The 27,467-nt window shown below is 39.7% G+C and overlaps 1 protein-coding gene across 5 annotated transcripts in view; it reads left to right on the forward strand.

Moving 5' to 3' along the window:
- Positions 1-27,467, forward strand: part of NR3C2 (nuclear receptor subfamily 3 group C member 2) — a 354,517-nt gene that overhangs the window by 299,687 nt on the left and 27,363 nt on the right. For all 5 annotated transcript variants that reach the window (XM_074395653.1, XM_074395654.1, XM_074395652.1 and 2 more), the window contains 2 exon segments: positions 19,871-20,001; positions 25,780-25,937. In XM_074395653.1, coding sequence (XP_074251754.1) covers positions 19,871-20,001; positions 25,780-25,937 — 289 coding nt within the window.

The following is a 27,467-nucleotide window of genomic DNA, read 5'->3' on the forward strand; positions in this document are numbered from 1 at the left end:
AGGCGGAGCTCAGGCAGTAACACTCACCCACCTGACACTCACCTCCTGCTGTGGGACGCAGTTCCTAACAAGCCATGGACTGTAATAAAGTCAGTGACCCCAGGCTTTGGGACACCTGCTCTACAGTACTTCTTTTATATCTCAGTCATTTGGTACTTACTGTGTCTTTATATGTTTTTTACTCCAGATATACTGTAAATGGCTAGAGTACAGAAAATAACCCTTGTTAAAGTTATCCATAGTGTCTAGCAAAATGTGTGTGTGTGTGTGTGTGTGTGTGTGTGTGTGTGTGACAGATGGAGCCTCGCTCTGTCGCCCAGACTGGAGTGCACTGGCGTGTTCTTGGTTCACTGCAACCTCTGCCTCCCAGGTTCAAGCGATTCTCCTGTCCAGCCTCCCAAGTAGCTGGGAATACAGATGCCCACTAGCACACCTGGCTAATTTTTGTATTTTTAGTAGAGACAGGGTTTCACCATGTTGGCCAGACTGGTCTCAAACTCCTGAGTAACAGTAAAGCAATCTGCCCACACAGCTTCCCAAAGTGCTGGGATTACAGGCATGAGCCACCACACCTGGTTGCAAAATACTTGATGTATAACTGGCACTCAGTATCTGTTTCTGGTTTGTTAACGTGTGCTCTTTCTGGCACATGGGTCAGAGCTCAGTTTCCTGATGTGGATTGACCTTATGTTTTGGGAGCTTAACATGTAAAGTTAATGAAAAAGATTCAGTTTTGCAGACTTCTTGAAATTTTACTCCAAGAGTACTGCTGTAAGTTAATATCCCATGTATGATATTTCTTGTCATGTTCTTGAGAAATTTCCTAAGGCGTTACTGAAGCTAGGTAATTGCCAGGATAGTATGAGATTAAAGCAAAACAAATATGAGACTGCAAATGGAATGAACTGTTTAAGCTATATATTACTATACGGGGATCAGATAGAGTAGTAATAATGCAAGCAATACATCGAAGCTTTATTCTGGCTAATTAGGGAGAGCTATTTTTCGTTTTTAATAAAAGTCAAAAACAGTTTAAGATCATATATTATCTTTAAAAGGCTTAGTGTGGCTAAATTAGCATATTGCTTTTTACTTCTACTTCATGCTCAAGGGCGTTGGTCTCTTCAGCTAAAAATACTCTTCTTTGCAATATAAAATAAAGTCCCTGGAATAAATTTCTTTCTTTCTTTTTAACTTTTGTGGAGATGGGGCCACACTGTGTTGCACAGGCACCGTAGTGGCACAATAGCTCACTGCAGCCTCAATCTCCTGGGCTCGGGTGACCCTCCTGCCTCAGCCTCTTAAGTAGCTGGGAATCCAGGCACGTGCCACCACAACTGGTTAATTTATTCTTATTTTTTAGAGACAGTGGTTCACTGTGTCACCTAGGCTGGAGTGCACTGGCATGATCATAGCTCATTGTAACATCGAACTCCTGAGCTCAAGCAGTACTCCCACCTTGGGCTTCCAAGTAGCTGGATTTACAGGTGTGAGACACCATGCCCAGCCTGGAGTAGATTTCTTTATTGAAAATTTGGTAAATAGAGAAAAATTATTTTTTTATGTGGTGATTATATTCCAAGATTAGGGCAGGTGGTAAGGAATGGGTCAGTCAACTGTAAGACCAAGGAGGGCTCCGGACTTCCCCCACTTGACGGAGGTCACAAGACCTAGAGATAGTAGCTTTGCTGGCACTGCTCTGGATTGAAGAAGGGGAACACACTTAAATGTGTCTTGCTGTTTAAAGCATTTTATGAACTTCTGTCCTTAGACATTTCCAGAACTGAAACTGAACCACACGATTATTTTTATTATATCACATGAGTGATGATTTTCATTTTATATTTTTCCCCTTTTCCTCCCATGAACCCCAAGCTTATTTAATAGGGTTATGTTGGGGAGGGCTCTGAAAAGGTTGCTTAGTTTTTCCTGGGTTCTGGCATCTGACACTTTTCTGAAAGAAACAAGTAGAGGATGAAGGGAAACAAACAAGAGACCCTCAGCCTCGTTGTTAAAGCACACTTGTGAATTTGGATCAGTAGAGGTGCAGTAAGAGTGTTGCCTGAGCCAACATGCATAGCTGCAGGTGTGGCAACCTTGTCTGATGTCATCATCACAGACATCATCTCCTCTACTTTGAAACGGACACCACTTCAAGAGAAGCAGTGGAATTAGCAGTTTATAAACTCCCCACTTCCTGTCTGCTGCAGCTGTATGCCACTCTCCACTCACCTGGGCACTGCAGTGCAAAAGTAACTGATAATCAGTCGTTTAGAGGAAGATTTGAAGGATTCTGAGCTGATGCTAGAAGCTTATGAAAAGTGTCGTGCTAAATACCATCTCCAATACTCCATGATATTTAATCCTCATAACACTGTGAGTCTGGCATTTATTATCCTGCTTTTAAATATGAGGAGACCAAAGCCCAAAGTTTTGAACACACATATCTCTCTGTCCAAAGCTCAGAATTTTTCAGCTACATAAAGGCTTCCACCTTGACTATGAAATTTGAATTTTCAGGCAGTTACACACAGTATAGAGCTTTGGAGCCTAATAATGGTTTCAGACGCAGTATGTATTTGGAACTCTTACTGACCAATCATCATTGTTTGTAATAACACAATCCCTGAGACTCATCCATTTATAGAACCAAGATTTATTTCTTACAGTTCTAGAGACTGAGAAGGCTAAGAGCAAGGAGCCCACATCTGGCGGGAACCTTCCTGCCACATCATCTTACAGTGGAAGGCAGAAGGCGAGAAAGAGAAAGGGAATGTGCATGAGCACAACGGGGCTGAAACTTGCTTTTATAGCAAATCCTCTCTCAAGATAACCCACTTCTTTGAACATTAATCCATCTAAGAGGGCAGCATGACCTAGTCACCAGTTATTAGACTCCACCTCTCAGCACTGTGGCATTTGGGATTAACTTTCTAACACGTGGACTTTGGGAGATATATTCAAATCATAGCACGAATCATAGATCATCTCATAAGAATTATCCTTTAAACTAAGTGAGATGGCCAGGCTCATGCCTGTAATCCCAGAACTTCAGGAGGCTAAGGTGGGCAGATCGCTTGAGCCCAGGAGTTCAAGACCAGCCTAGGCAACATAGCAAAACCCTTGACTCTACAAAACTTACAGAAATTAGCCAGGTGTGGTGGCATGTGCCTGTGGCACCAGCTATTGAGAGGCTGAGATAGGAGGATCCACCTGAGCCCAGGGAATTTGAGGCCACAGTGAGCCTAGATCACACCACTGTACTCCAGCCTGGGCGACAGAGCAAGACCCTGTGTCAAAGAAAAAATAAAATAGGTGAGAGAGACGTGCCTAATATATAAACAACACAAATGGGAAATAAAGTATTCTTAGAAAAACTGGAACTTCGGTTCATGCATTTAATTATTTCTCCATATTTGTTTTTCTTCCTGATATCATGACAGTACTTAAGAGCTCAGCTGTTGAAGACGTAAGGCCAAGTCACTAACATTGTTGTTAGTGAGCTTCGTGTTGTTGAATGAGTGAGCCTTCATTTCCCTTCCACAGAGTGAGGGAATTAGCCCAGACCAGCTGTTTGTAAACATTGTGTTCCCAGGACCCTTTTACACTGTCAAATCATTGACAGTCCCAATGAGCTTTTCTTTATTTAAGGTATATCTGTTGATATTTACCCATATTAGAAATTAAAAAAACTTTTCTAAAATACTCATTTATCAATTTATTTTAAAAGAAACATAAAGCCATTATATATTATATAAATAACATAAAACAAATATTTTTATGAAAAATAACTGTTTTTTTCAAAAAAGTGAGAAGAATGACATTGTCTTGCCTGCTTGCAAATTCCATTAATCTGGCATTCACTTTTCTTCTTACATTTAGTCTGTTGTGATGGGTTGTTTTCGGGGAGGTATATGAAAAAAATTTAGCCTCACCCAGATATATGGTTGGAAAAAAGAGGATCTAACAGACACCCTGAAAAGGTTTTGGGGTCACCCTGGAGCCGTCAGGCCACACTTTAAGAACCGCTCACTAAGGTGATCTTCAAAACCAACCCAGACCCTAATTTTGCCTGGCTTTGGGGAATCCTCACTCAAGGTCTGGATCTGTTTCCTCATTCAAGAAAGGCTTAATCTATATATCAGATGCTGGAAAATCAAAGCTAGATAGAACATAGTCCCTGAAAGGGCTCATAGTCTAGTAGCAAAATACATACAGAGCCTCCCACGTGCCATGTAATTTGGACTTGATGCTTTTGTATAAATCATCGTATTTATAGACAATTGTATTTTAAATCAGATATTATTGTCAGTCTTTCATAAATGATGCAGCTGCCTTGGCAGAGAGAGATCTGGTAAATTATCTAAGATCACATCACACTGAGAAATGGGCCTCAGGTCCGAGTCTAGGACTCTCCTCACAGCGTATGCTGCTTTCGTTATACCACATTTCTCCTCCCATCTGCAGAATGGTGGAGATGGAAGAGTGTGCAAGGTTCCCTGTGGTTACGATCGTATAGTGCTACCATACCAATGAGATAACTTATGGCTATGAGCACATGGGGTTAGAATGTGTTCAAAAAAGGAGTACAGTATTATAAATTAATATCCTAATCACTTCCCCTAAAGTGAGCTTAAAAAATCTCTTTATTTTTACTACTTAGCTAAAACATGAACAAGGACCAGCATTTCACCAGTCAGTAGTAAATACTGAAACTATCTACCCCGTGGTGGCTACTGTGTAGAATTGAAGGAAATAAAACATACGAGTTCCATCCTCTAGAATTCTATAGTGTAGTTGGTGAGATAATGGACAAGTAAGACCTAGATGCATTAATAGTGGCCCAACAAGATGAAGACAAATGACAAGTGACAGGTGTTACAGATGGGCACTGCAGGAGTTTAAAAGGCAGGTGGTTCTTCTGGACTGCTGTGGTCAAGGAACGCTGCTGGGCAAAACTGTGTAGCTCGGAAGCCATGTTGTCCTCTGACAGGGTCAGAATTGGATGGGTATAGTGAAGCAGGTGGCACGGCCCAGGCGTGAGATACAGGAAAGGGGATGGGTCTCTGCAATCCAGAGTTGAAGCTGTCAAACCACAGGGCCCAAAGAACTGCAGGCTTGTGTGTCAGAGGGACGGGCTGTTTCTTTTCCCCTCTCCTCTTGCTCCCTCACCATTTCCACTTCCCTTCCTTTCCTCCATGCTGGTCCCCGGCCTTTCTCCTCTCATTTTTTTGTTTCTGCTTGACTCTTTCTCTTTCCCTTCCTTTTGCTCCATAGCCCTTCCTGATCTTATGTAGAATGAGTGGGACAATGGCATTTTTATTGAATAAAAATGCTGCATCCCATTGTCTTACGTTTGAAATTAGGCATCTTAAGGCTTTTACAGACTTTTCCAGAGAGAACACAGACTGGACACAGTTGTGGGGTTTTTTGTTTGTTTGTTTGTTTTACTTCGGTATGAACGTCTGTGGTCTGTGCTCTTTTCTTAGAGATGCTTGCTCTAAATCAGTTGTCCCCAAACTATGGCCCGAGGGCCACATGTGGCCCCCTGAGGCCATTTATCTGGCCCCCCGCCGCACTTCAGGAAGGGGCACCTCTTTCATTGGTGGTCGGTGAGATGAGCACAGTATGTGGCGGCCCTCCAACGGTCTGAGGGACAGTGAACTGGCCCCCTGTGTAAAAAGTTTAGGGACACCTGCTCTAAATTGAAAACTTTTTTTTGCAGCTCCACCAGTCCTTGGTCTTAGAATCATTGAAATTTCAGTTCCAGAAATTACTCAGAGGAATGACTTTGCTTTATTATTATTTTCCCCTGATGGCTTGTCTTAGTTTGTTTGTGCCACTGTTCACAAAGTACCTGAGACTTAGTAATGTATAAACAATAGAAATTCAGTTTCTTATAGTCCTAGAGGCTGAGAAGTCCAAGATGCAGGTGCCAGCAGGTTGAGTGTGTGGTGAGGGCTGCCATCTGCTTCCAAGATGGCACTTTGTTGGTGCTTCTACCAGAGGAAAAGAACACCATGTCCTCACATGGCAGAAGGGACAGAGGGCCACACTTACCCACCTCAACCCTTTCATCAGGGCCCTGATCCCATCCATGAGGGCTCTGTTCCCGCTACTTGATCTCCTCCTACAGGAGGTGATTGTAGCAGGTTATTGAACGCTGAAGCCTAGGCCTCACCTCTTACTAGCACATTGATAGTTAGTGTCAATATATGAATATTGAGAGACACACTCAGACTGTGCCACTACTGTTCCTTTTCCTTGTTGCAGAAAGCATTGCTGTCAACTGGCTGCCCCTACCCCCTTTCCTTTCCTCTCCCGTTCTGCCGCCCTGCAGCTCTTTGTACAGAGAGCATCACAGTGAAGGAGGGCTTGGATTACACTGGCCTCTCTCTCGCAAGGTTGCCAAGAGCCCAGTGTTCTACTCAAGAATCACAGGGACAGCCATGAGTGGTGGTTCACGCCTGTAATCCCAGCACTTTGGGAGGCCGCAGTGGGTGGATCACCTAACGTCAGGAGTTTGAGACCAGCTTGGCCAACATGGTGAAACCCCATTTCCACTAAAAAAAAAAAAAAAAAAAAGCCAGGCATGGTGGCACATGCCTGTAATCCCAGCTACTCGGAAGGCTGAGGCAGGAGAATCACCTGAACCTGTGGGGCAGAGGTTGCAGTGAGCCAAGATTGCGCCACTGTACTCCAGTCTGGGGGACAGAGCAAGACTTAGTCTCAAAAAAAAAAAAAAAAAAAAAAAATAGAATCACAAGGAGCTAACACTTTTAAGGTGTTGTCCTTAACACTTACTGCTTCTAAGCAATGAACACAAAAAACCAACAAATCACTTATCATTAAAGAGAAACTGTGCAGGAACTTAGTTCTGATTAGAGGACATTCACAGAATTTTGAAGTAGAGGAGGTTAGAAAATGTCACTTTTACCCCTCATCGGTCTTGAAAAGGAATTTCATACAAGTGGATTAAGAGGATAAACATTTAAACTATATGTTGACTAATCATTGTGTTCATGTCATTTGTGTGCAGGTTTAGTGTGTGTTTCAGTGTTGATGTTTTATGGGAAGCAAATGTTACTGTTGATATAGTGGCCTGGTGGTGTTACACTTATTTCACCTGGTAATGAATGATGCAGTGGTTCATAGTGTCCTAAACAAAATCTGCTCTGTGACAGATGTTGGGAATCAGTAATAAGAAAGGACACGTGGCTAATCTCTAATAAATTAATTGAGTTGGACATCACCCTTTGTTTCTATTCAGGCAGATGATGTATCAGCTTTTAGATGATTCAAATAGAAGAAACTACCTTTCCCACAGAATTGTGGCATCCAAAAATATTTTGTCTAATTTGATTAATGAATTGAATCATGTCTGTGACAACAGAGCCTCTGGGGTTTTAGCTGTTTTCTTCTTCCAAAGTAAGAAGAAAAGATAGAAAGCAGGTGTGCTCACTCAAGATAGAAAAAGAAATCTGTGATCCTATAAAGTGAGCACACCTGCTTGCTGCCGTCCTTGTCCCCACCCTAACACATTTACACATCTGCTAAAATCACATCTGCCCACGTGGGCCGCTCTCTGCATTTGCCTTGGAAGCACAATTGTGCACCCAGATTTTATCAGAGCAAATGTCCTTCTCTTACACCATCCTGTGCCAGCTTCTGGTAACTGGAGTAATGAGACTTTTTGCTTCAGGAAGAATATGACTCCATGATTTGCTGGTTAATATAAATCTTTTATTATAGTAAGAAAAAGTGATTTCCTGTCACCCTTTACCCAAACAGTAGTCTGGTAACATTTCTAAATTAGCATTTAACTATTGAATTTTAAGAATGTGAACAAAGTTATTAAGTAAAGGAATCCTACCTTTTTGCAGACCCATTTTATAAGTGAGGAAACAAATGGTAGTCATTTATTGGAAGTAAGCAGTGTCTTTATATTTATACCCAAAATGTCCCTGTATGAAGCAATAATAGCTCACTGAAGGTTTTCTGTCTTCTGTTTAACCATCTAAGATCTCCATACCATTAAATTTTCAGAAATTTAGTATTAAAATCTATAGCCTTGCCTACAAATATGAGGCTTGATAGTGAAAAAAAGATTTCACTAGAGAATTTTCTTTTTTTCTTTTTTCTTTTCTTTTTTTTTTTTTTTTTGAGACAGGTTCTCACTCCTGTCATCCAGACTGGAGTGCAGTGGCACTGTCATGGCTCACCGCATCCTCAGCTTCCTGGGTTCGGGTGATTCTCTTATCTCAGCCTCCTGGGTAGCTGGGGACTAGAGGCACACACCACCACACCCTACTAATTTTTATAATAGTAGAGATGGGGTTCGGCTATGTTGCCCAGCTTGGTCTTGAACTCTTGGACTCAAGTGATCTGTCTGCCTCAGCCTCCCAAAGTGCTGGGATTACAGGCATGAGGCACTGTTCCTGGCATTGGGAATGTTGTTCTCCTCTTTTCTTTCTGTGAATGTAGCAACTCTGGCAATAAGTCTTAACTAGCATTTACTAAGTGATCATGAGTCTCCGACCTTGTTATTGGGCATTTTAACCTTAACACAGCAGTTAGGAGACCAGAATCTGAGGCCAGACTGCCTGGATTCAAATCCTAGCATGCTCTTTTCAGTAAGGTTTGACTCTCTTTCCAAAATGTTTCTTGGAATAAGCAAATTATTATAGTCTAGTCAACACCTAGAGCCTGTTCCTCTGTTAAAGCCACATATAAACTTTCTTACCAAAGCCTAGAATTTAACAATTTATTTTACTGAATCTTAAAATATCCAATGAATTTCTACTAGAATGGCCTCTGGTAGTAGCTCTTCTAGTAAGAACTCAGTGCCAGGCATACTAATGTATTTCTCTGTATCAAAGCCCCATAATATCCATATAGATAATATCCAGTGAACTATTGTTCCTTTTTAATCTCCTGCAGTTTGCGCTGTGTCTTCCTGACTTTAGTGTGCGGTGCCTAGACACATATCTCAGAAACAGATGTGCCTCACATGATACAGTAAGCAGTCCTGAAAAGTTGCTTAGAAATCAGTTTTTTAAGTGAATTGTATTGGTACTGGCTTGCCTGGGGAACTTCACAGTTCAAGGAATACTCAGATTAAACCTTTGGTCAAGCAAAACATTTTTGTAATATGATTTATAACAGATACCCCCAATTTTAACTTTCTCCAAAATCTGAATTTTACAGTGGATGATGGCTACATGTTTGTTTCCTTTCCTGCACTAAAGACATATATCCTTGTACATCCCAAAAAACTGCTGACTATATAAATTATATTAAAATCTACTATATAAAGGAATGTTTTTAAGAATACTATATATAGAATTTATGATTTAAAAATTTGTTTCCAGACTTTTAGGACTATCAGTGGTAAATTACAGTTGCCATATGACAAGACCCCTTCTAGATTTTTAGATAGTCACATGTTATTCTGATCTGTGTAACTATGCATTAAAGTCAGTGGATATTGTGATGTTGAAGTCCACGGGCAGTTGTATGAAAACATATCTTTTCTGGAACATCAACTGAGGTGATAAAATCCTGAATTAGCTTTTAACTATTATAGAATTGACCATATAAAATTAAGAGAGAACAGATGAATGTTGTAGGGACCAATGGGACATTAGTCTCTCTAACATGTTAGTTCAGTGAGGCAGACCACAGTGGCATTCTCAGGTGACTTCTAGACCTCCTGGCTGAGTTCTGCCCTGGTTATAAATAAACTATCCAGGTACTATAAAAATGATCAGGTGTCAGAACCGCAGCTAGCAAAGTCATCCTTCTATACATATATCTTGTCAGTTAAGGAAAAATTAGTAAGATTCTAAAAAAATTTAAAACAGTAAACTGGAATAATTTGAATGTTTAAATTGGGGTCATTTTTATTCTAATTGAGGTTCAAAAGAAAAAAAACCTGTTTTTCTGCAAGCTGTTTTTTAGGAATATAATAAGCCTGAGATACGGACCATCTGTTATACTGACCATGTAACAAGATGTTAGATTTATTTAGATATGATGCAGTGTGTAGTATCAGATGTAAGGTCTGGTCTTTCAGGTCGGCTGTGATTACATGTGTACACCACACCAGTCAAGTTATTTAAACTATCTGTTGCAAGATTGACGTTATTGCTGCCTACATTCTGACAATGTAACACACACACATTCCTAGACGTGGTTTACTGAAGTAATAAATCGTATGTTAGCAAACATGTTTATTGAGAGCCTCCTCTTGAGATTCCAGAGACTTCAACCCTGACTGAGCAAAACAAAACAATCTTTGTTTTGTTTATATCTACAAAGAAAAGAACAGCTGAAAGTCTGTGAAATCTGTCAGATTTACCTGCTTGTGTCTGTTGCCAGATATTATTTATCACTCACATAATTGTGGACCTCTGCACCATAAAAAAAATCAGTCATAGATATGCACCCCACTATCCAGAAGAGTACACAGACCTTCAGAATGATGAGAGCTATGTTGAGTTTAATCCAGGGGCTAACATGAAATATTTCAAAGGCTTCTTTTAGTAGTTCCTTCTTAAATAATGTCTTGCACACCTATAAGATATTTAGTTGGCAAGGTACACTTTAGTGCAATATTACTAAAAGATCTTACGTTTTAAAATGTCATTGTTCTTTTCATTGGTTGCCATAGGTGGAAGAGTTGGGAACCTTTTGTGCTTTGGCATTTATAAAATCGGCCGATGTGAAACGATTACATTTATTAAATGTGAGTTCGTGGAAAAAGAAAAGAGTGATAAAGGTAGTTCTATTTTCCTTCCCCTTTAGGGTACAGAAACTGTATCAGAAAGGTCTTTGAGAAACTGTTTCTGAGTGACTTTTTGAAATCGTGGTTTATTAAAGAATTTTTACCCCACATGCTTTTCCAAAAGCATTTAAATAGCTTGCAATAAAAGCACAGATACAGTGAAACTAAAAGCCAATCAAAACACAAAAAGGCAAAAAGCAAGTAGCTAAAACAGAGTAAGATAGACATTTTATATATTACAAAAGAAGAAAGAATGAAACACCTGAATACTAACAGAAGTTGCATTATTAAACATATTTATTAATTGCTCTCAAATAAAGTATGGGCCAGGTGTGGTGGCTCACATAATCTCAGCACTTTGGAAGGCTGAGGGGAGCAGATCATCTGAGGTCAGGAGTTCAAGACCAGCCGGCCCAACATGGCAAAACCCCATTTCTACTAAAAGTACAGAAATGAGCCGGGCATGGTGGCACGCACCTCCCAGCTACTTGGGAGGCTGAGGTGGGAGAATCGCTTGAACCAGGGAGGTGGAGGTTGCAGTGAGCTGAGATCATGCCACTGCACTCCAGCCTGGGTGACAGAGTGAGACTCCATCTCAAACAAACAAACAAATAAATAAATAAAAGGTAGGATCATGGGTTGTGGAGATTCTTGTTTTTCTAATATTAAAAACTTTTTTAGTTGTGATAAAAAATACACATAACAAAATTTTCCTTCTAACCCTGTTTACCTGCACAGTTTAGTAGTATTGTTACATTGTTGTGCAACCAGTATCCAGAACTTTTTCATCTTGCAAAACTAAAACTGTACTCAGTAAACTAATTCTGCATTCCCACCTCCCCACAGCCCCTGGTAACCACGGTTTTACTTGCTGTTGCTATAAGTGTGGCTACTTTAGATAGCTCATATACATGAAATGATGCAGTATTTGTCTTTTTCTAACAGGCATATTTCATTTAGCATAATATGAAGGTTCATTCATGTAGCATGTGTCAAAATTTTCTTTTTAAGCTGAATATTATCCTGTTGTCTACATATACCACATGCTTATCCACTTATCTGTCAATGAACTCTTGAGTTGCCTCCATCTTTTGCCTATTGTGAATAATGTTGCTATGAATGACAAATATCCCCTTGGTGGCCTGCTTTCACTTCCTGCAGAGATTCATTAAGTAGAAGTGAGCTTTGAGAAAGAAGCTTTTTCCAGGCCTAAAGTTCAAGGCCTATGTATCACATGAGTCTTAATAAGAATGATGAGTAACAAAAAATGGAAGTCATCTTCAGAAGCCGTCTTGCAAAGATGCAGAGATTTTCTACAAGGGGCTATTTCTTGGCAGAGTTCATTGGAGGCATAATGTTAAATAATATCTGCAAAATGCACTGCCTTGGAGGCCTGCCTCTGTGACTTCCTAGTGGTCTAGCTGAATTTCAGGGGTAACACCTCTGGTGCCCATTAAGGAGCTGAATGGTAAGCATGCCTTTAAAACTAGCCACCTCAAAGGCGAACTCAGTGGAGCCCTTGACAGGATCAAGGCAACCTCAGAATAGAGGTTGCTGATGAGAACCTGGAATGGGTGGGAAATTCACACCATCCCACAGGTTTATACACTGGAAGATGGACGAGCCTAGCTTGTGTTCTCACTGTGGTAGTTGGCCATCACATGAAGTGTCCATGAACATGTTCAGATTCATACTTAGAGCTCCCGAGTTCTACAGGCGTTCATAGCTGTAATGCTTTGTAGTTTGGGCGAATCAAATATCTACTTCTGTCAAAGTCCATGAATATGATTCTATGATTACATTTAGTTGGGGGCAATAATTTCTCAAATCAGCTACTTCTAGAACGTCTTCTAGATACCCAGATGGTAAGCCAGTACTTACAGGAGTGTTCCTTCTGACAGCCATTGGCTAATAGGATCAGAGGACTAGTCTCATAATGTGAAATAGGGTAACACAGTTGACGTATAATGATGGCAAGATAGCATGAGTGGGTCCTGTAGATAAAACAGTTGCCCAGATTGCTTAGGTGCTAAGTTAAAAGCAGGCAGCCAGCAGCCAGCACCCAAGTCATTTAAATCATGAATGCTTTACCCACACTCTGATTTTAATGGGCTTTTTCTAATTCCCACTATTATTATGTGAATTAAACCCCATTTCTAACCCCAAATTCTCTCCAAAGCAAGGAAAAAAATATTGTCTAACTCTCATTATTCACTTTAGTCCCAAGTGAATAAGATTTGGAGAAGTTAGATAATTTTAACATAATATTTAAAAACTATTTCCAAATGATCATATGATTTTAGTTTTAGTATAATGGATGTTCTAAGAGAAAACCAGATTAAGTTATAGCTACAAATAAAATTGGTCTCCTCATTTGAGAAAATTCAAGTTTACAAAACTATTGAAGTGGTTTTTTTTTTTAAATATTTCTGAACTATTGTTGTCATAGATTTTAACCCAGCCTCCTTAGAATTGGAACTGGGTCTCTAGACCCACTTTGGCTGCTGTGTTTATTTATCCAAAAGTAAAGTATTTATTCTGTTCCTGCAAATAAGAAGATATTTAGAAATGGCTGACATATGCAAGAATATTAGTACTCATGGTTCTTAAGTAGAGACTAGCAGCCATCAATTTTTCAGGTCTGAAGTTCACTATACAGCTGTTTTCTACATCAGTAATCTGTTACCAAGTTCACATTAGTCCACTTTCAAGGGTGACTTTTGATCATGCATCTACTTTTGTTTTACAGAAGTATTATACAAGCTTATTTCTCTTTCCCAAAGTAGTCAATATATTTTTACATTATTCTGTTCAAAATGAGCTAAACTTACATGAATAAAAAGCATATAGCAAAGAGTATATTCTGTGATGTGATACTGCAAAACTAATAGCAATGTCACGTCAAAAATATCGTCCTAGTTTCAACTTCCTTGGATGTACATTTCTATACATTTAATCTAATTGTGCAAAAAATTGCACAATTAGTTGCACAAAAAATCTGCAAAATGATGTGATATGAAATGCATTTTCAAGATGGCCTATGTTCTTGAAATTTCAAGCTATGTTGAGTGCTCAGTACTCTTCATTTAGAGAGTTCAATTTCATGCCATGGAAACAGCAATGGAATTTGAAAACACAAAACCTTACCACGTAATGGGGAGCAAAGAATAAACAAATGAGTGACCATAATAACAAAACATCAGAGGTACTGAATAGAGTTATATGACTCCGGAAAAAAGAGCTAAAAATGATAACTCAGGCTGGCATATGGAGAAAGTAAATGCATGAGTTTTGTAGTAAAAAAAAAAAAAAAAAAAAAAAAAAAAAAAAACCTGTGTTTGGATCCTGGCTTCACAGTAACTAAAATTCCTTACCATGAACATGAGAATAATTCCTCACTTGGCATTGTGAGATTAAGAGATGCTGTTCATACGAAAGTAGCAAAAAGATGCTTTCTTTAGGTGTATTGTCACACATTAATGTTCTAATCTGTTTTCAAGTGGAATCTGAGGTCTCTCTTTAACCTGTAACCTGTGTGTGAATGTTTTGTTAACACATCTGATGACAGAGGCACTCTGACATGGAGGTGTTCCCATGTTCTACTCTCGACAAGTTATTTCTACCTTCTGAAAATCTACGTTATCTTTGGATTTTCCCTAGATTTACCATCTTCTATATAGAAATAATTTAAAATAATAGCATAACATTGTTTTCCTGAAGACTCATTGTAAGACTTTGACTCTTTCTTGGTTTGTTCCAACCAAAATGATCACTGGTCTCTCAAGAAGCATTATATTCTGTCTATGATTTCCAAATAAAACTAACATGTGAAGCATTTTATAATGTAAGACCTTCCATATAATTCATTCATACATCCCTGCAAGATTGGAATTTTTATTTGTATTCCAATTTTACATGTAGTATGCCTGAGATCTACCAGATCACAAAGCCAGCATGCTGAAAGGCTGATAGGCTGTGCACCTCTAGGACCTGCCAGGGCAAAGCCAGGGATGCCCCCTTAAGGAATCAAATACATGTGAGGGCACTTTTCAAACCACACAGTATGAAATGCATGTTGTGTTATGCTCTACAGACATCCTGATTTTCTAACTTGCTTCACCCATGTCATAATCTAAATCAGTCTCTCTCTTTCTCTCAAAAAATTTTGTAGAACTTCCTAAATACAATTTCTAATTTTGTGGCCACTTGATAATCTTACTTTTTATAAATTGCCGGTATTCCTTCTCCTTCATCATCATCATCATATGCAAATCTGTATGTTTTCATTTCATAGCCTTTAACTGTTCTCTTTGCTTTTTTCCTTGCTTTTTTCTCTCTCATTCATTCATGAAAAATACTTACCAAAGACTGACACATAGCACTTGTCTATTATATTCTTTTTGACATTTAAAAAAGTTAGTCAGACATGGATCCTTCCTTTAAAAGAAGTTTGCAGTTACCAATCAAAATGATGGAACTAAACTGAGCTTTTTAATTTTTTTAATTTTTTTATTTTTTGGCTCTGCACACAAAAAAATTCTGCATTTAAAAAAGTTTTAAATATACAGCCAAGCTCAAAAGAAAATTTTTTAAAAGGCGCAAAAACAGGAAATTCATAGCCAGGGTGTTTTAAGGCAGAACTTACGCCACAGATGGCCCACAGACTATTAAATGCAGATATGTGCTTTAGGGGTGGGTATTAGAACACAAACAGGGAAAGGTGACAAGAAGTTAGACTCCAACAAGGCCAGCGCCTGAAATAGAGCCCCCTGCATGAATCCAGGGCTTGGCAAAGATTTCATTCTCTGCTGACAAAGACAATAAAACTAAACCAACAGCCAGTATGGCAAGAAAGCTGAAAGAAATACGAAACACAAACCTGCACCACATCAAGTGTGGAGTCTAAATCTAAACTACATGAGTCTTGCAAAAAGTGTTTAAGCTGAGAAATTAGCATAAAAACTGCTCCAGAACAAGTAAAAGGCTTATACCCATGACAATTGCAAATGAAGCCAGAACCCATGGGATTCACCCAGAAGACAATAGCTGCCAAAACAATACGTGTTAGATACGCATATTAGCAACCCCAAAATTGAATAAAACATCTGAAAGAAACTATAAAATAAACATCTTTAATATCTAGATATGTAAAGGAAAAATATGGGAAATCACAGAAATGTTTGAGAGAAAATTAAATAGAGCATTTTTTAGCTCCTCAACGTGAAACGTAGTGCCATTAAAATTAAAACACTATAGATATTAAGCAGTAGATTACATGGAAAATAGATCTGAGAAAATCACCCAGGAATGCATTACAGAGAGATAAAAAGCAAGAAAATATGAGAGAGAGGCTAATGTGGAAGACACAAGGAGAAGGTCCAACATACTGCTAATTGGAGTTTTAAAAAGAAAAACAACAGGTTAGAGATGATATTTGAAGGGACAATGGCTAAAAACATTTTAGAACTGAAGGAATACTTACATATGCAAGTTGAATAAGGACACAGAGTCCTGAACAGCAGAAATAAAAATCCATCTGTACCTTGGTACATCATAATGAAACTGCAGGCATCATATACATGGAGAAAAACTTTTAAAGCTTCCAAAGAGAAAAATGCAGGCTATCTTCAGGAGAATGACAATTAGACTAACAGGAAATTTCCCAAAAGCAACAGTTAAGGCCCAGGTGTAGTCAAATGCTATTTGCAAAGTACTGTGGTAAATTACTTTTCAAGCTAGAAATCCATAGCTTTTTAAACTATCACCCAGGAAGGAAGGTAAAATAAAGACATTGTTAGACACATTGAGACCAAAAGACATAAACTTTTTTTTTTTTTTTTTTTTTTTTTTTTTGAGACAAGAGTCTCGCTTTGTCACTAGGCTAGAGTCCAATACAGTTTTGGCTCACTGCAACCTCCACCTTCCAGTTCAAGTATTTCTTCCACCTCAACCTCCCAAGTAGCTGGAATTGCACCTACCATCATACCTGTAATGCAATAATTTTTGTATGTTTGTAGAGATGGGATTTCACCATTTTGGCCAAGCTGCTCTTGAACACCTAACCTCAGATGATCCGCCCACCTCGGCCTCACAAAGTGCTGGGATTACAAGCATGAGCCACCGCACCCAGCTCCTGAACATTATCAACTAATCACTGCTGAAAGAACAACTAAAATATGTTCTTCAGTAAGCAAGAAATTGAACTCAGGAGTGAAGTGCAAGAAGTGAGGGTAGTCACAGAAACACTGGGAAAATCTAAGCAGACCTGGAGTGTGTGCATGTGAGAGAAACTGCATTTAACAGTGACGACTTAAGGTGTAAAAGCAGAATGTACAGCTTCTAAATCCAGTAAAGCCGTAAGAGAAGGGGGTTAAAAAGCTAGATCAATTCAATAAAAGGAAGAGAAGGAGAATGGAGGGAAAGAGGAAGGAAAGTAAGTTAAAACAGTAGAGAACATCCAAACTTGTCAGTAATCATGATAAATAAAAACAGATTAAACTGAGTTATTAAAATACAGAGACTCTCAGATTTTTTAATCCAGCCTTTTGTGTTTATTCGGTATGTGTGAAATATAATTACATGGGAAGTTTGAAACTTAGGATCAAAAGAAAGGTGGATGACACACCTCTCAAGTTCCAAAGCGAGCAAGAAAAAGAAGCAGAGAGAAAGGAAAACAATGTGAAGATCAGACAACATTTTTAAGTCAATTATTAGAAATAACAATGGTGTTACTCAGTGCAAGAAGGAAAACATGGGGGAAACTGGTAAAGATATGAAGAGTCAGATCACCAAAGAAGACACCCAAATGATGAGTAAACGTTTGGAAAAAAATGTTGAACCTACTGTTGATGATGGAAATGGAAACGAAAGCAACCATGTGCTACCCATTCAGCCTCCCGTCAGATGGAAAAAAAATGAAATTGGATAATGGCAAGCATTGGTGGGGATGTGGAGTAAGGGTACACTCATGCCCTGCTGGTGGGAATGAAAGCGGAAACATGTGTCCATCTATGACTCAGCAGTTCTGTTTTCATTCTGTGTCCTATAGAAATGATAAGGATATTCTTTGGGCATTGCTTGTGATAACAGTAAAGAGCAGACAACCCAGGTGTCCATCAGTAGTGGAATGGATAAGTAAGTTGTGGTACATTCAAACAAATGAAGCTCAAAACAGTTAAAATGGATTAATTTAGTTACCTGTATCAAAAGTTACTGTTGAATAAAAATAAGTTGCAGAAGGATGTGCATATCTAATTGCAAATTTACATAAAATAAAGCAGTATGGTGTCCTGTTTTTATCGATACATACATACACACATCTGAGAGGAAATGATAATCACCCAGATCGGGTGGTTCCCTTCTTGAAAGAGGAAGAGACGGATGGGATCGAGGAAGAAGACAGAGCGGGCCTTAACTCTGCCATGTTTAATTTTTAAAAATCTGATGCACAGATGGCAAAAATAGTAGCATTTGTTTACATTGTTAATTCTGGATGGTAGATCCAGAAGCTCCTGCTATTAGCATGTGTGTGTTTAAAATATTTCCTTAATTTAAAATGGTTTCTAGTTTGTTAGGAGGAGAGGAAAGACATAAAATAATGCAGAGAACATGTGCTGTGTTTCGTTATGGGTTCCTTATAACTGGCATTCAGAGTTGAGACACAAGAGATTTCGGCCAATTGATGGGAGCCAATTGATGGGGCCAATTGATGCATCCTAGAAGAGAGATCCCCACATTGCTGTCCCGTGGACGCTGCCTGCTTTCAGTCACCCTTAGAAATGGATCCACTACCCAGACCTCGTTTTCTGTTTCTTTGGCCTTTGTCGAGTCCTTTCCCATTGTTTGCCAATATTGTCTCTTTCTTTTTTTCTTTTTCTTTTTTTTTTTTTTTTGAGATGAAGTCTTGCTCTGTTACCAAAGCTGGAGTGCAGTGGTGCAATCTTGGCTCACTGCAACCTCCACCACCTGGGTTCAGGTGATTCTCCTTCCTCAGCCTCCCAAGTAGCTGGGACTACAGGCACCTGCCACCATGCCTGGCTAGTTTTGTGTGTGTGTTTTTTGTTTTGTTTTGTTTTTTGTTTTTTTTAGTAGAGATGGGGCTTCACCATATTGGCCAGGCTGGTCTTGAACTCCTGACCTTGTAATCTGCCCACCTCGGCCTCCCAAAGTGCTGGGATTTACAGGCATGAGCCACCACGGCCTGCCCTCTTTCACTTTTTACAGTCTGGTCACTATGAACCAGTATTACCCAGGGTCTTACAAAAGGTTTATTACTTTCAGGAAAAACATCTTTAAAAAAAAACAAAAAACGGTGATGCCTTGCTTACTTCTCAAGCAAAGAGAAAATGATGACCTCTGTTATATAACATGAATTTTTATGGAAACATTTGAATAGTGGTGTGAGGGGATTGTTGGCTGTGTGTGTGTGTGTATGTGTATGGAAGTATTTGTATATGTTGTGCCAAACCCCCAAGTCATTTTTTCTCTTTATCAGAGAGATTCCATTTGGCTTTCTCACCTTTTAAAGTATTTTTTAAATTTCTCTTTTAAAACATGTTGCTGTATATAGTTAATAACATGTTCCATGCCCTTTATAAGGAAGGCCCATGTAGAAATCAGATTGATCATCCCCATCCTGTGTTCATAGCATCTAGCCCAGTCCTTTCCAAATACTAAGTACTGGATATCTTCACTGAAAAGGAGTAAGAGTCTGTGGGCTTTGCCTCAGATCGCAGCAGCTTCTTTACTTTGTGGCTGGTCTCGCTATAACACACCATAATCCTAATCAGTCAGTATTAGTCTTGACATAAAATGAAATCATGGCACACTTTGAAAAGGGTTTGTTTCAGTGCTCCTGACACATTCTCACAGGGTACAAGTAAACAACCCAGCAGTATTGGTCTAGAAGCAATTTACCAATCACTGTGAAAGGCATCTAACTTGTCTTTAAAATACACATCTGCTCCATGTTGAAGCCAGAAGGAGAATTCTGACTCAGATCTCTTATTAAGCTGCCTCAGGCTGCCAGTCTGGGTTTGATCATGAATCTTGCATTCTCAGACATTTTCTTCTTTTCCTTTGCAGAGAGAAGATGCATCAGTCTGCCATGTATGAACTATGCCAGGGGATGCACCAAATCAGCCTTCAGTTCATTCGCCTGCAGCTTACCTTTGAAGAATACACCATCATGAAAGTTCTGCTGCTACTGAGCACAGGTAAAACGATGCCCATCCTGGTACTTTTTCTATATTATCAGATCATCTTCCCCATAGGGCAGTAGCCTGTTTATTGTGTTCAGGTAGTAGGTACCAAAAACAAAAACAAACCAAACAAAAAAACACACTGAAGAAATGGGAAGAAGGCTTTGACCTTTGATGAACTAAGTTACTTGCAAAGTATGAAGCTTTGGGCGTGTAAAAGAGCATATCCCACTATTCCTTCATCCAACCACTCAATGTTTGTAAAGTGTCTGTTATGTGTATGGTAGGATTGGGCAATTCAGGAAACACAGGGTTAATGAAGCACAGTCTTTAACCTCATGGAGTTTATAGTTTAAGAAAAGTTCAAAGATTTTATTTTTTGAGGTGGAGTCTTGCTCTGTTGCCCAGGCCAGAGTGCAGTGGTGTGATCTCAGCTCAAGGCAACCTCTGCCTCCTGGGTTCAAGGAATTCTCCTGTCTCAGCCTCCCAAGTAACTCGGATTACAGGCGTGTGCCATTATCCCGGTTAATTTTTGTGTTTTTAGTAGAGATGGGATTTTGCCATGTTGGCCAGGCTGGTCTCAAACTCCTGACCTCCAGTGATCCACCTGCCTCGGCCTTCCAAAGTGCTGGGATTATAGGCATGAGCCACTGTGCCTGGCCAAAGATATCTTTAATACATATGGAGAGTGGTTATATACTGTGATAGAGGTAAGGAATGTCATGGTGGTTCAAAGAAGGGAAGAGCACATTCAGTTCTGGGGACCTGGGAGAGATACATGGTGCAGCTGGATCTTGGAGGATTTTGCAGGGGTTGTAGGCTGGATAGGAGGTGTGAGATGGCATTGCTGTGAGCATCAGTATGAATGAGTGCGGACCTGTGGGAAAGTCTTTATAGGCAGTGACACTTAGTTGGGAGAGGGGTGATTTAACCTTCAAATTCTTTACTTATGTATTAATTTATTTTTTAAAGGTGCATCAGGTTATGTTGGGTGGAGGAGTTGTGGGTAACAAGATTGGGATGTCAATTAGACCAGTATATTCAATGCCCATTGAAGAAATCTGAACTTTATTAGGTGGGCAGAAAAGGACAATGCAGAAGGCTTTTGAGCAGTGGGATGATGGGATCAAAGCCATATTGTATGGCTTTATAAGGCTCTCTGGCAGAACAGATTCAAGAGGAAAGAGACAGGGTGGGAGAGAGGCAGAGACAGAGAACTTAGCCCGATTGGAAGCACGGAGACCTGCTGGAGCCTGTGGAAATAATGGGCTGGATTACCACGACTGCTAATATGATGGACAGGAGCAGGTGGAGTCCAGAAACATTGTAGACTTGGCCTTGGCAGCTGCCTGGGAAGGGAAGTAAAAGTGCTGTACGTCAGAGTGACACAGGTTTCAAGCGCAAAAAAAAATGACTAGCCACAGCAGTGATACCATTAATAGGAATGTTAACATCAGGACTTGGAGCAGATTTTGTGGAATGTAAAATGAGTTCTGTTTTGGATAGGTTAATTTTTTGATGCCAACTCTGTGTCCTGATAGAAGCAGCCAAAAGATGGGGAAAATTGGGGACTGGGACTATGAAGACAGGTTTGAGCACTGAGATATACATTTGAATAACCTTACAGAAAATTGTGTAATTCCAGTGGTGAGTGGGGTTACCATGGTCCAGAGAGAGCCAGGGGAGTTGTGTTATGGGAGCAGGGCAGAGACTGCAGGGAGAGAGACAGAACTGTCAGAGAGGTAGAAAAACTGGGAGAGTGTATGGTACTGGAAGCCAGGAGGTGAGAGTTTCCAAAAGGGGTGTGACTAACAGCGTGGTTTCCACAGAGAAAGTTGAGAACCCTCACAGAAGGCCCCTAGAGTTGACCATTAGGCATTGGCAGGTGCCCGCATGCCAGGAACTTGCCGATTGATGAGAAGCTTTTTTGAGCTTCTGGAACCAGGTATGGGAGGAGAGAAAGTATGAAGCTCCAGTGGAGACAAGAGAGGACAGGACTGGCCTTGGCAAGGATGTGTGGCACCGGTAATTCCAACAATGGCACAGGAATTTTCCAACAGAGGGGAAAGAATTTGAGACACTCCCATCAGATGAGGGCAAGACCCAGAAAGATGACAGGAGACAGTCTGGAGAGGAAAACTCCAAGCCATGTGCGATGGCCACAGAGGAAACTGAGAAATGTTCTGGATGTCAAGAGCCCGCAAGGATGCTAGGGTGAGTGGCATGGACTTGAGAGGAGAGAGTGCCTAGTGACAACCTGGCTTAGCCAGTCCGTGCCTCACCCTTGCCATAGGCCCCTGAATCAGAGGTGTGAGAGAATGGGCAGTGATCAGTAAGTCATTTGGAGAAGAGGGGCAAGACTATCCAAGGTGCTCAGGATGGAATGTGTGTGGTGTATGAAGAGCTGCTGTTTCCAGCAGAGAGGGACTGGGTCGGGAAAACTAAGCTGGAATCAGGTAGCGATCAGAGCAGGAAGAGGGATGCAGGGGTGACATGGGTAATAATCCTGCTTCGTCCACGTTTAGCACCTTGTAATTTGCAAAGTGTTTTTCCATATGTTATCTAATTGAATGATTAAAATAACCTTGGGAGATCGATAGCCCTCCTGTGAAGTTGACCACACAGAGGCACTTAAGTGTGATTTGTTGAGTATCCTCTATGAGCTAGGACTAAAACCAAGAGCTTGGAACTTGATCTCCAGTGTCCTGCCTGCTTCCCGAAGAGCAGGGACTGAGAGGCTGAAAGGCAGGTGGATGGCAGGTGGCACACAATGGCAGCAGCGAGGACGGGGTGTCCAGTAGGCAGTATCGCAGACTTCATAGCAGAGGGGGCAAATCGGCAGCCCTGGTAGGGAGGTGGGGCCAGCAGTTCACAGCTGTGTTTTATTTGGCCAGCACAGGTTTTTGGGGTTGCTTTTGGCCTTTTGTTTTATTTTCATTGAATTCAATTGCCCGGGGCAGGGCATGTTCTCTCCAGTTTGCCACAGGCCCCACCATTCCTCACTAATGACACCCAGCCCCATCCCCTGCAGCTCTTGTGTTTGCACCCCTCACCTGCAGGGTCGGCCCCTGCTCCACTCTTCACCAAGGTATCTGTTGTTTCTGACTTATTCTTTCTCTCGAGTATAACTTTGGAGCTATAATCTTTAAATTCACTGAAAAGGATTGTATTCCCCTTCCAAGCTAGGTTATTAACCGTTACTGGTTCGAAAAATATTTTGAAAATTATGACGAATGAATGATAGACTATCAATGAAACATTTTTTAAAGTGCCTGTGATCCTAATTCTTTATGATTGTTCACTACTCCATCTAAATTGATCTTACCCTTTTATATACTCAGACTATAATAGATTCTGATATCATTTTGAAGCTGCTTGAATTAATTTATCAGCCCCCAAATAGCTCAGTACTTTGAATTCTATTTTTTTTTTAATGCAGAACCATAAAACCCACAGGCTTTAGTAAGCTTGTTTTGCTAATCTGTGATAGAACACATGAAAATGTTTCATCTCAGGAATGTCAAATGCACACCTGATGTCCAGTGTATCAAAGTTTTCTGGGACTGACATCAGAGGCTCTCATGTTCTTTTTGCTTACAGAGGACAGCACACAGACGTCCATCTCAGCTGTCTCTTTGCTCTTCTCCAGATTCTGGATGATTTCCAGCAGCTCTGCTGCATTTAATAAGTAAATTCAGAAACTCTGGGCAGAACTCCAAAATTTGAGGTTTTGCTTAAGTTCTCTTTATTTGTGGGTTTGTTTCAACTTCTAAAAAATCTGGGTGGGAAACTGGTGCAATATATTTCACTTATTGCAATAAAATATAAGTATAATTGACACAAGTTGCTATAAATTTTAGAAATTTTGATCTACAACTATCAGAAATATAAATTTGGTTAACCTTACATATACCAAATGGTATTGAAATATAATAGTGAAACTTACTTATTCTACTACTAATTTTTCATGTATAAGATGATGTCCATATAAGTATCTACATTGAAAAACTAAACATTTACTTTGTGCAGTCTTATAACTTAAATGCTAATCGGTGGGTGGAAAGTGTAAGATATTTGCAAACTTTTCTTGTCTTTTAGAAAGTTTTAACATTAAAATTTTGGTAGAAATTGGATCTATGGTTTTACTACTAACATCCTGGTTATTACTGTTCTTTACCTTTTTTTTTTTTACTTTTAAAACAGCTTTATTTTAAGGAGAAAAAAATACTATTTGTTATATAATGGACAGCTTTTAACATTTAATGTGAATGTCAAATATTTTAAACCACAACTAATACTGTGGCAGCCTCAGGAATCTGTGCAGTTGCTATTAGGGATTTATTTCCCCCCCTCACAAAAATAGACTTAAATAAACCACAAATCAAAAGTCTCAACAATTAAACTCAAGATGATTATTATCATAATAGTAGAAGTTAATTTGCAAGCTAATCCATGTCTTTTTGTAGGATCACAGGGTTTTTTTGGAAACAGCAATATGCCTGGCTTCCAGGGTTTCATGCAATACTCAGAACCCTCTCAAAGTGCTGATGACCCAAGTAAATAATTATTTATACCAGTTATGGGAAATTAGCAAATATAATGGGTAATTAAGAAGTGAAAGTGAGAGCAGTTTAAATACCAGAATGTTAATATCCGAAGATGAATTTTCATTAGATGTTTATCTCCTAAAAACAAAATTCTAGGTGATTTTCTTTTTCAATATTAAGGCATAAACATACTATTTATTGGCCATGGTGGGAAAAAATTGCTTAAACTTTGTCCTACACCTGGACTTCATTTATTAATAAAGTACTTTCACAAATGTCCTGGGACCTGCCTCTCAGCAGGTCCCAGAAGCACTTGATAAGCTTACAAGTCCTGAATTTCAAAGTATTCTTTTTAAGTGAATTTTTTTTAAAAAAATATGAAAGCTAGCCACCACATGAAAGGAAAGAAGAAAATATTATCCTTAGTTTTCTGCCTTATCAAAGATACAGATGAACATGGTTCATTCTCTTTGAAAGTTTTAAATTTTGCCTTGCGTGCAGAACCACTGTTGATGTTTCCCCCTCCCACACATAAACCAGTGTACAGACCCTTCATGAGGTTGTGCTGGGAAGTCATGTGCCTCAGTGGTCATGCAATCCAGCTGCAAAGTGGGTAGAAAGGGCTGCTTTGTAAGCAGCGTCCTCCCCTTCGTAGATGGCCAGTTCTCCTGAATGTCTTTAATATTTGAACTTGAGAATGAGGATGTTGATTTCTAATTCTAGCCCCAGCCTAGATTGTCTGTGGCTCCTCAGTTATCCTTGAAAATCAAAATATAGTTTTCTATCTCTGAGGTTTCGGCAAGTTAGGATTCAAAAATACTCTGATGACCGGCTACAAGGTAGAGTGGCCTTGCGGTCAAGAGGCAGGCCTTGGAAACAGACAGACTTAAGTCTATACTGCCCCTTCTCTGCCATTTTTTATTGTGTCCATGGGCAAGTGACTCAGCCTCCAGTCTTCAGTTTCCTCATCTGGAAAATGAAAATGATACAACAGTTATGTCATAATACGGGTGTCATGGTTAAGTGAACTAGTCTGTGCAAAATATACGAAAAAACACATCTGATGGTTGTTCTTCTTTGTGTATGTACATGTACAAGTATTTGCCAGTAGACAACCACCATATTTTTTCACAAATGTAATTAATTGAGATTCAGTATCTAACCTCAAAATCATTATATGACCTTACTTGCTAAGATGCTAAAGTTGTTTTCCATCCTGGAAATTTACATGTCTGTTTTAACACAGTTCCAAAGGATGGCCTCAAAAGCCAGGCTGCATTTGAAGAAATGAGAACAAATTACATCAAAGAACTGAGGAAGATGGTAACTAAGTGTCCCAACAATTCTGGGCAGAGCTGGCAGAGGTTCTACCAACTGACCAAGCTGCTGGACTCCATGCATGACGTGAGTAGAGCCCCTCCTTGGTTCCTAAGAGAAGGATCAACAACCACATGCACTCTATTGACCAAAGGGAATGGAGACTGAGAGTTTTCAGGGTCTCATGCCAGATCCCTGTTGACTCCAGTAAGGATGTCACCATGCCCAAGGGGCTGAAGAAGAGACCTGAAGCCAGGGAATGAGATATAGGATTTATTGGGTACTTACATACAGGATGGTCCAGGAGCAGTGCATTTATTAAAAGCATGCAGGTTATATAGCATTTTCACCTAGCAACCTCCATTTAACCCATGACAAAGGACCTCAGTCCCCTGGACGACCTGCGTTCCAAAAAATGGGCCAGCCAGGGATTCAGATGTCCTCTTCAGATGAGGAGTGAATCTCCAGGTTGGCCACTCCCAGATTCCTTATAGAACTCCGAACACATATTCTTCTTAAACCATAGCATCATTCTCAGGGTATGCTTGAGTTACTGCTGTCAGGTGCATTTGCCACACACAGGGCTTTGGGAAGAATCAGGGTAAATCGTCTGGTGGAAAGCAGCAAGAGTTAAAAACTGAGTAAGGATTTTCTTTTTCAAATAACCTTTGGAACAAACCTCATTTACAGCAGAGAGTATGCCCTGGACCAGGGAAGGCCCTCAGATTTGCTACAGGTGTCAGATTGAGTTTCACATTTTTGCCTGCAATTTAGGAAATGTTTGGTGAATAAAAATGTTTGCTTTAACGTTGCATAAATAGTGTCCATCTTCTACAACTGTTAATCTAATAACCCAATCTTTCAAAAACATTATTAGTGGTTCAGGGCCAGCTTGGATCATCTCAATCTTTGCCAACTTTTGAATCCTATATTCATTATTCTTCATAAGATTTACCTTTCTTGTCTTGTGTCAATACAGAAAGGAGATTTTAAGCTTGTTTCTAGTTTAATGAATTATAGATATACCCAAGGTGTTTTTAGCAGTTTCTACAAAATAATTGATTTGGATAACTGGCTTTGTATGTCATTTAAAATATGCTTCTTGTTTCATTTTCCAAGCAGCTTCTCCAATGCTGGCTCAAAGAATGTTGTACACAGTCATGCTAATTTAGTTCTTCATATTTGCGAGGTTTCCATACTTTCTTTGGAAAAATTTATTGCCCAAGTTCAGCCTGCAAGATCTGAGTAGTAAACTCTTTTAAAAATATGTTTCTTTTAAGGAAAATGTTGACAGGCTTGATGACCAGTATTATAATGGTGTTATTATGGAATAATGGTCCATCTTTTAGAAATCCCGTTGTGACAGCAGAATGTTCTCTCTGTGGTAACTAATGGCATAAGGTTGATTGATAAAAGCATGTCGCTTCCCAGTGTTTTACACTGAGACCCTATGTATATGTTTTACCTCTGCTTTCTCTGAACTTCTCACATGACAGAAGTCAAATTCCCCACAAGGCGAATTCAGTGATAAATAGTTTTGCTAATTGTTGGTGGCTTAAAGAGTCTGGCTTAGTGGAAAATCTTAGAAATAAGAGATGATGGTAAGCAAGGCTTTGG

Source organism: Saimiri boliviensis, chromosome 3, assembly GCF_048565385.1.
Source record: "Saimiri boliviensis isolate mSaiBol1 chromosome 3, mSaiBol1.pri, whole genome shotgun sequence".
NCBI lineage: Eukaryota > Metazoa > Chordata > Mammalia > Primates > Cebidae > Saimiri > Saimiri boliviensis.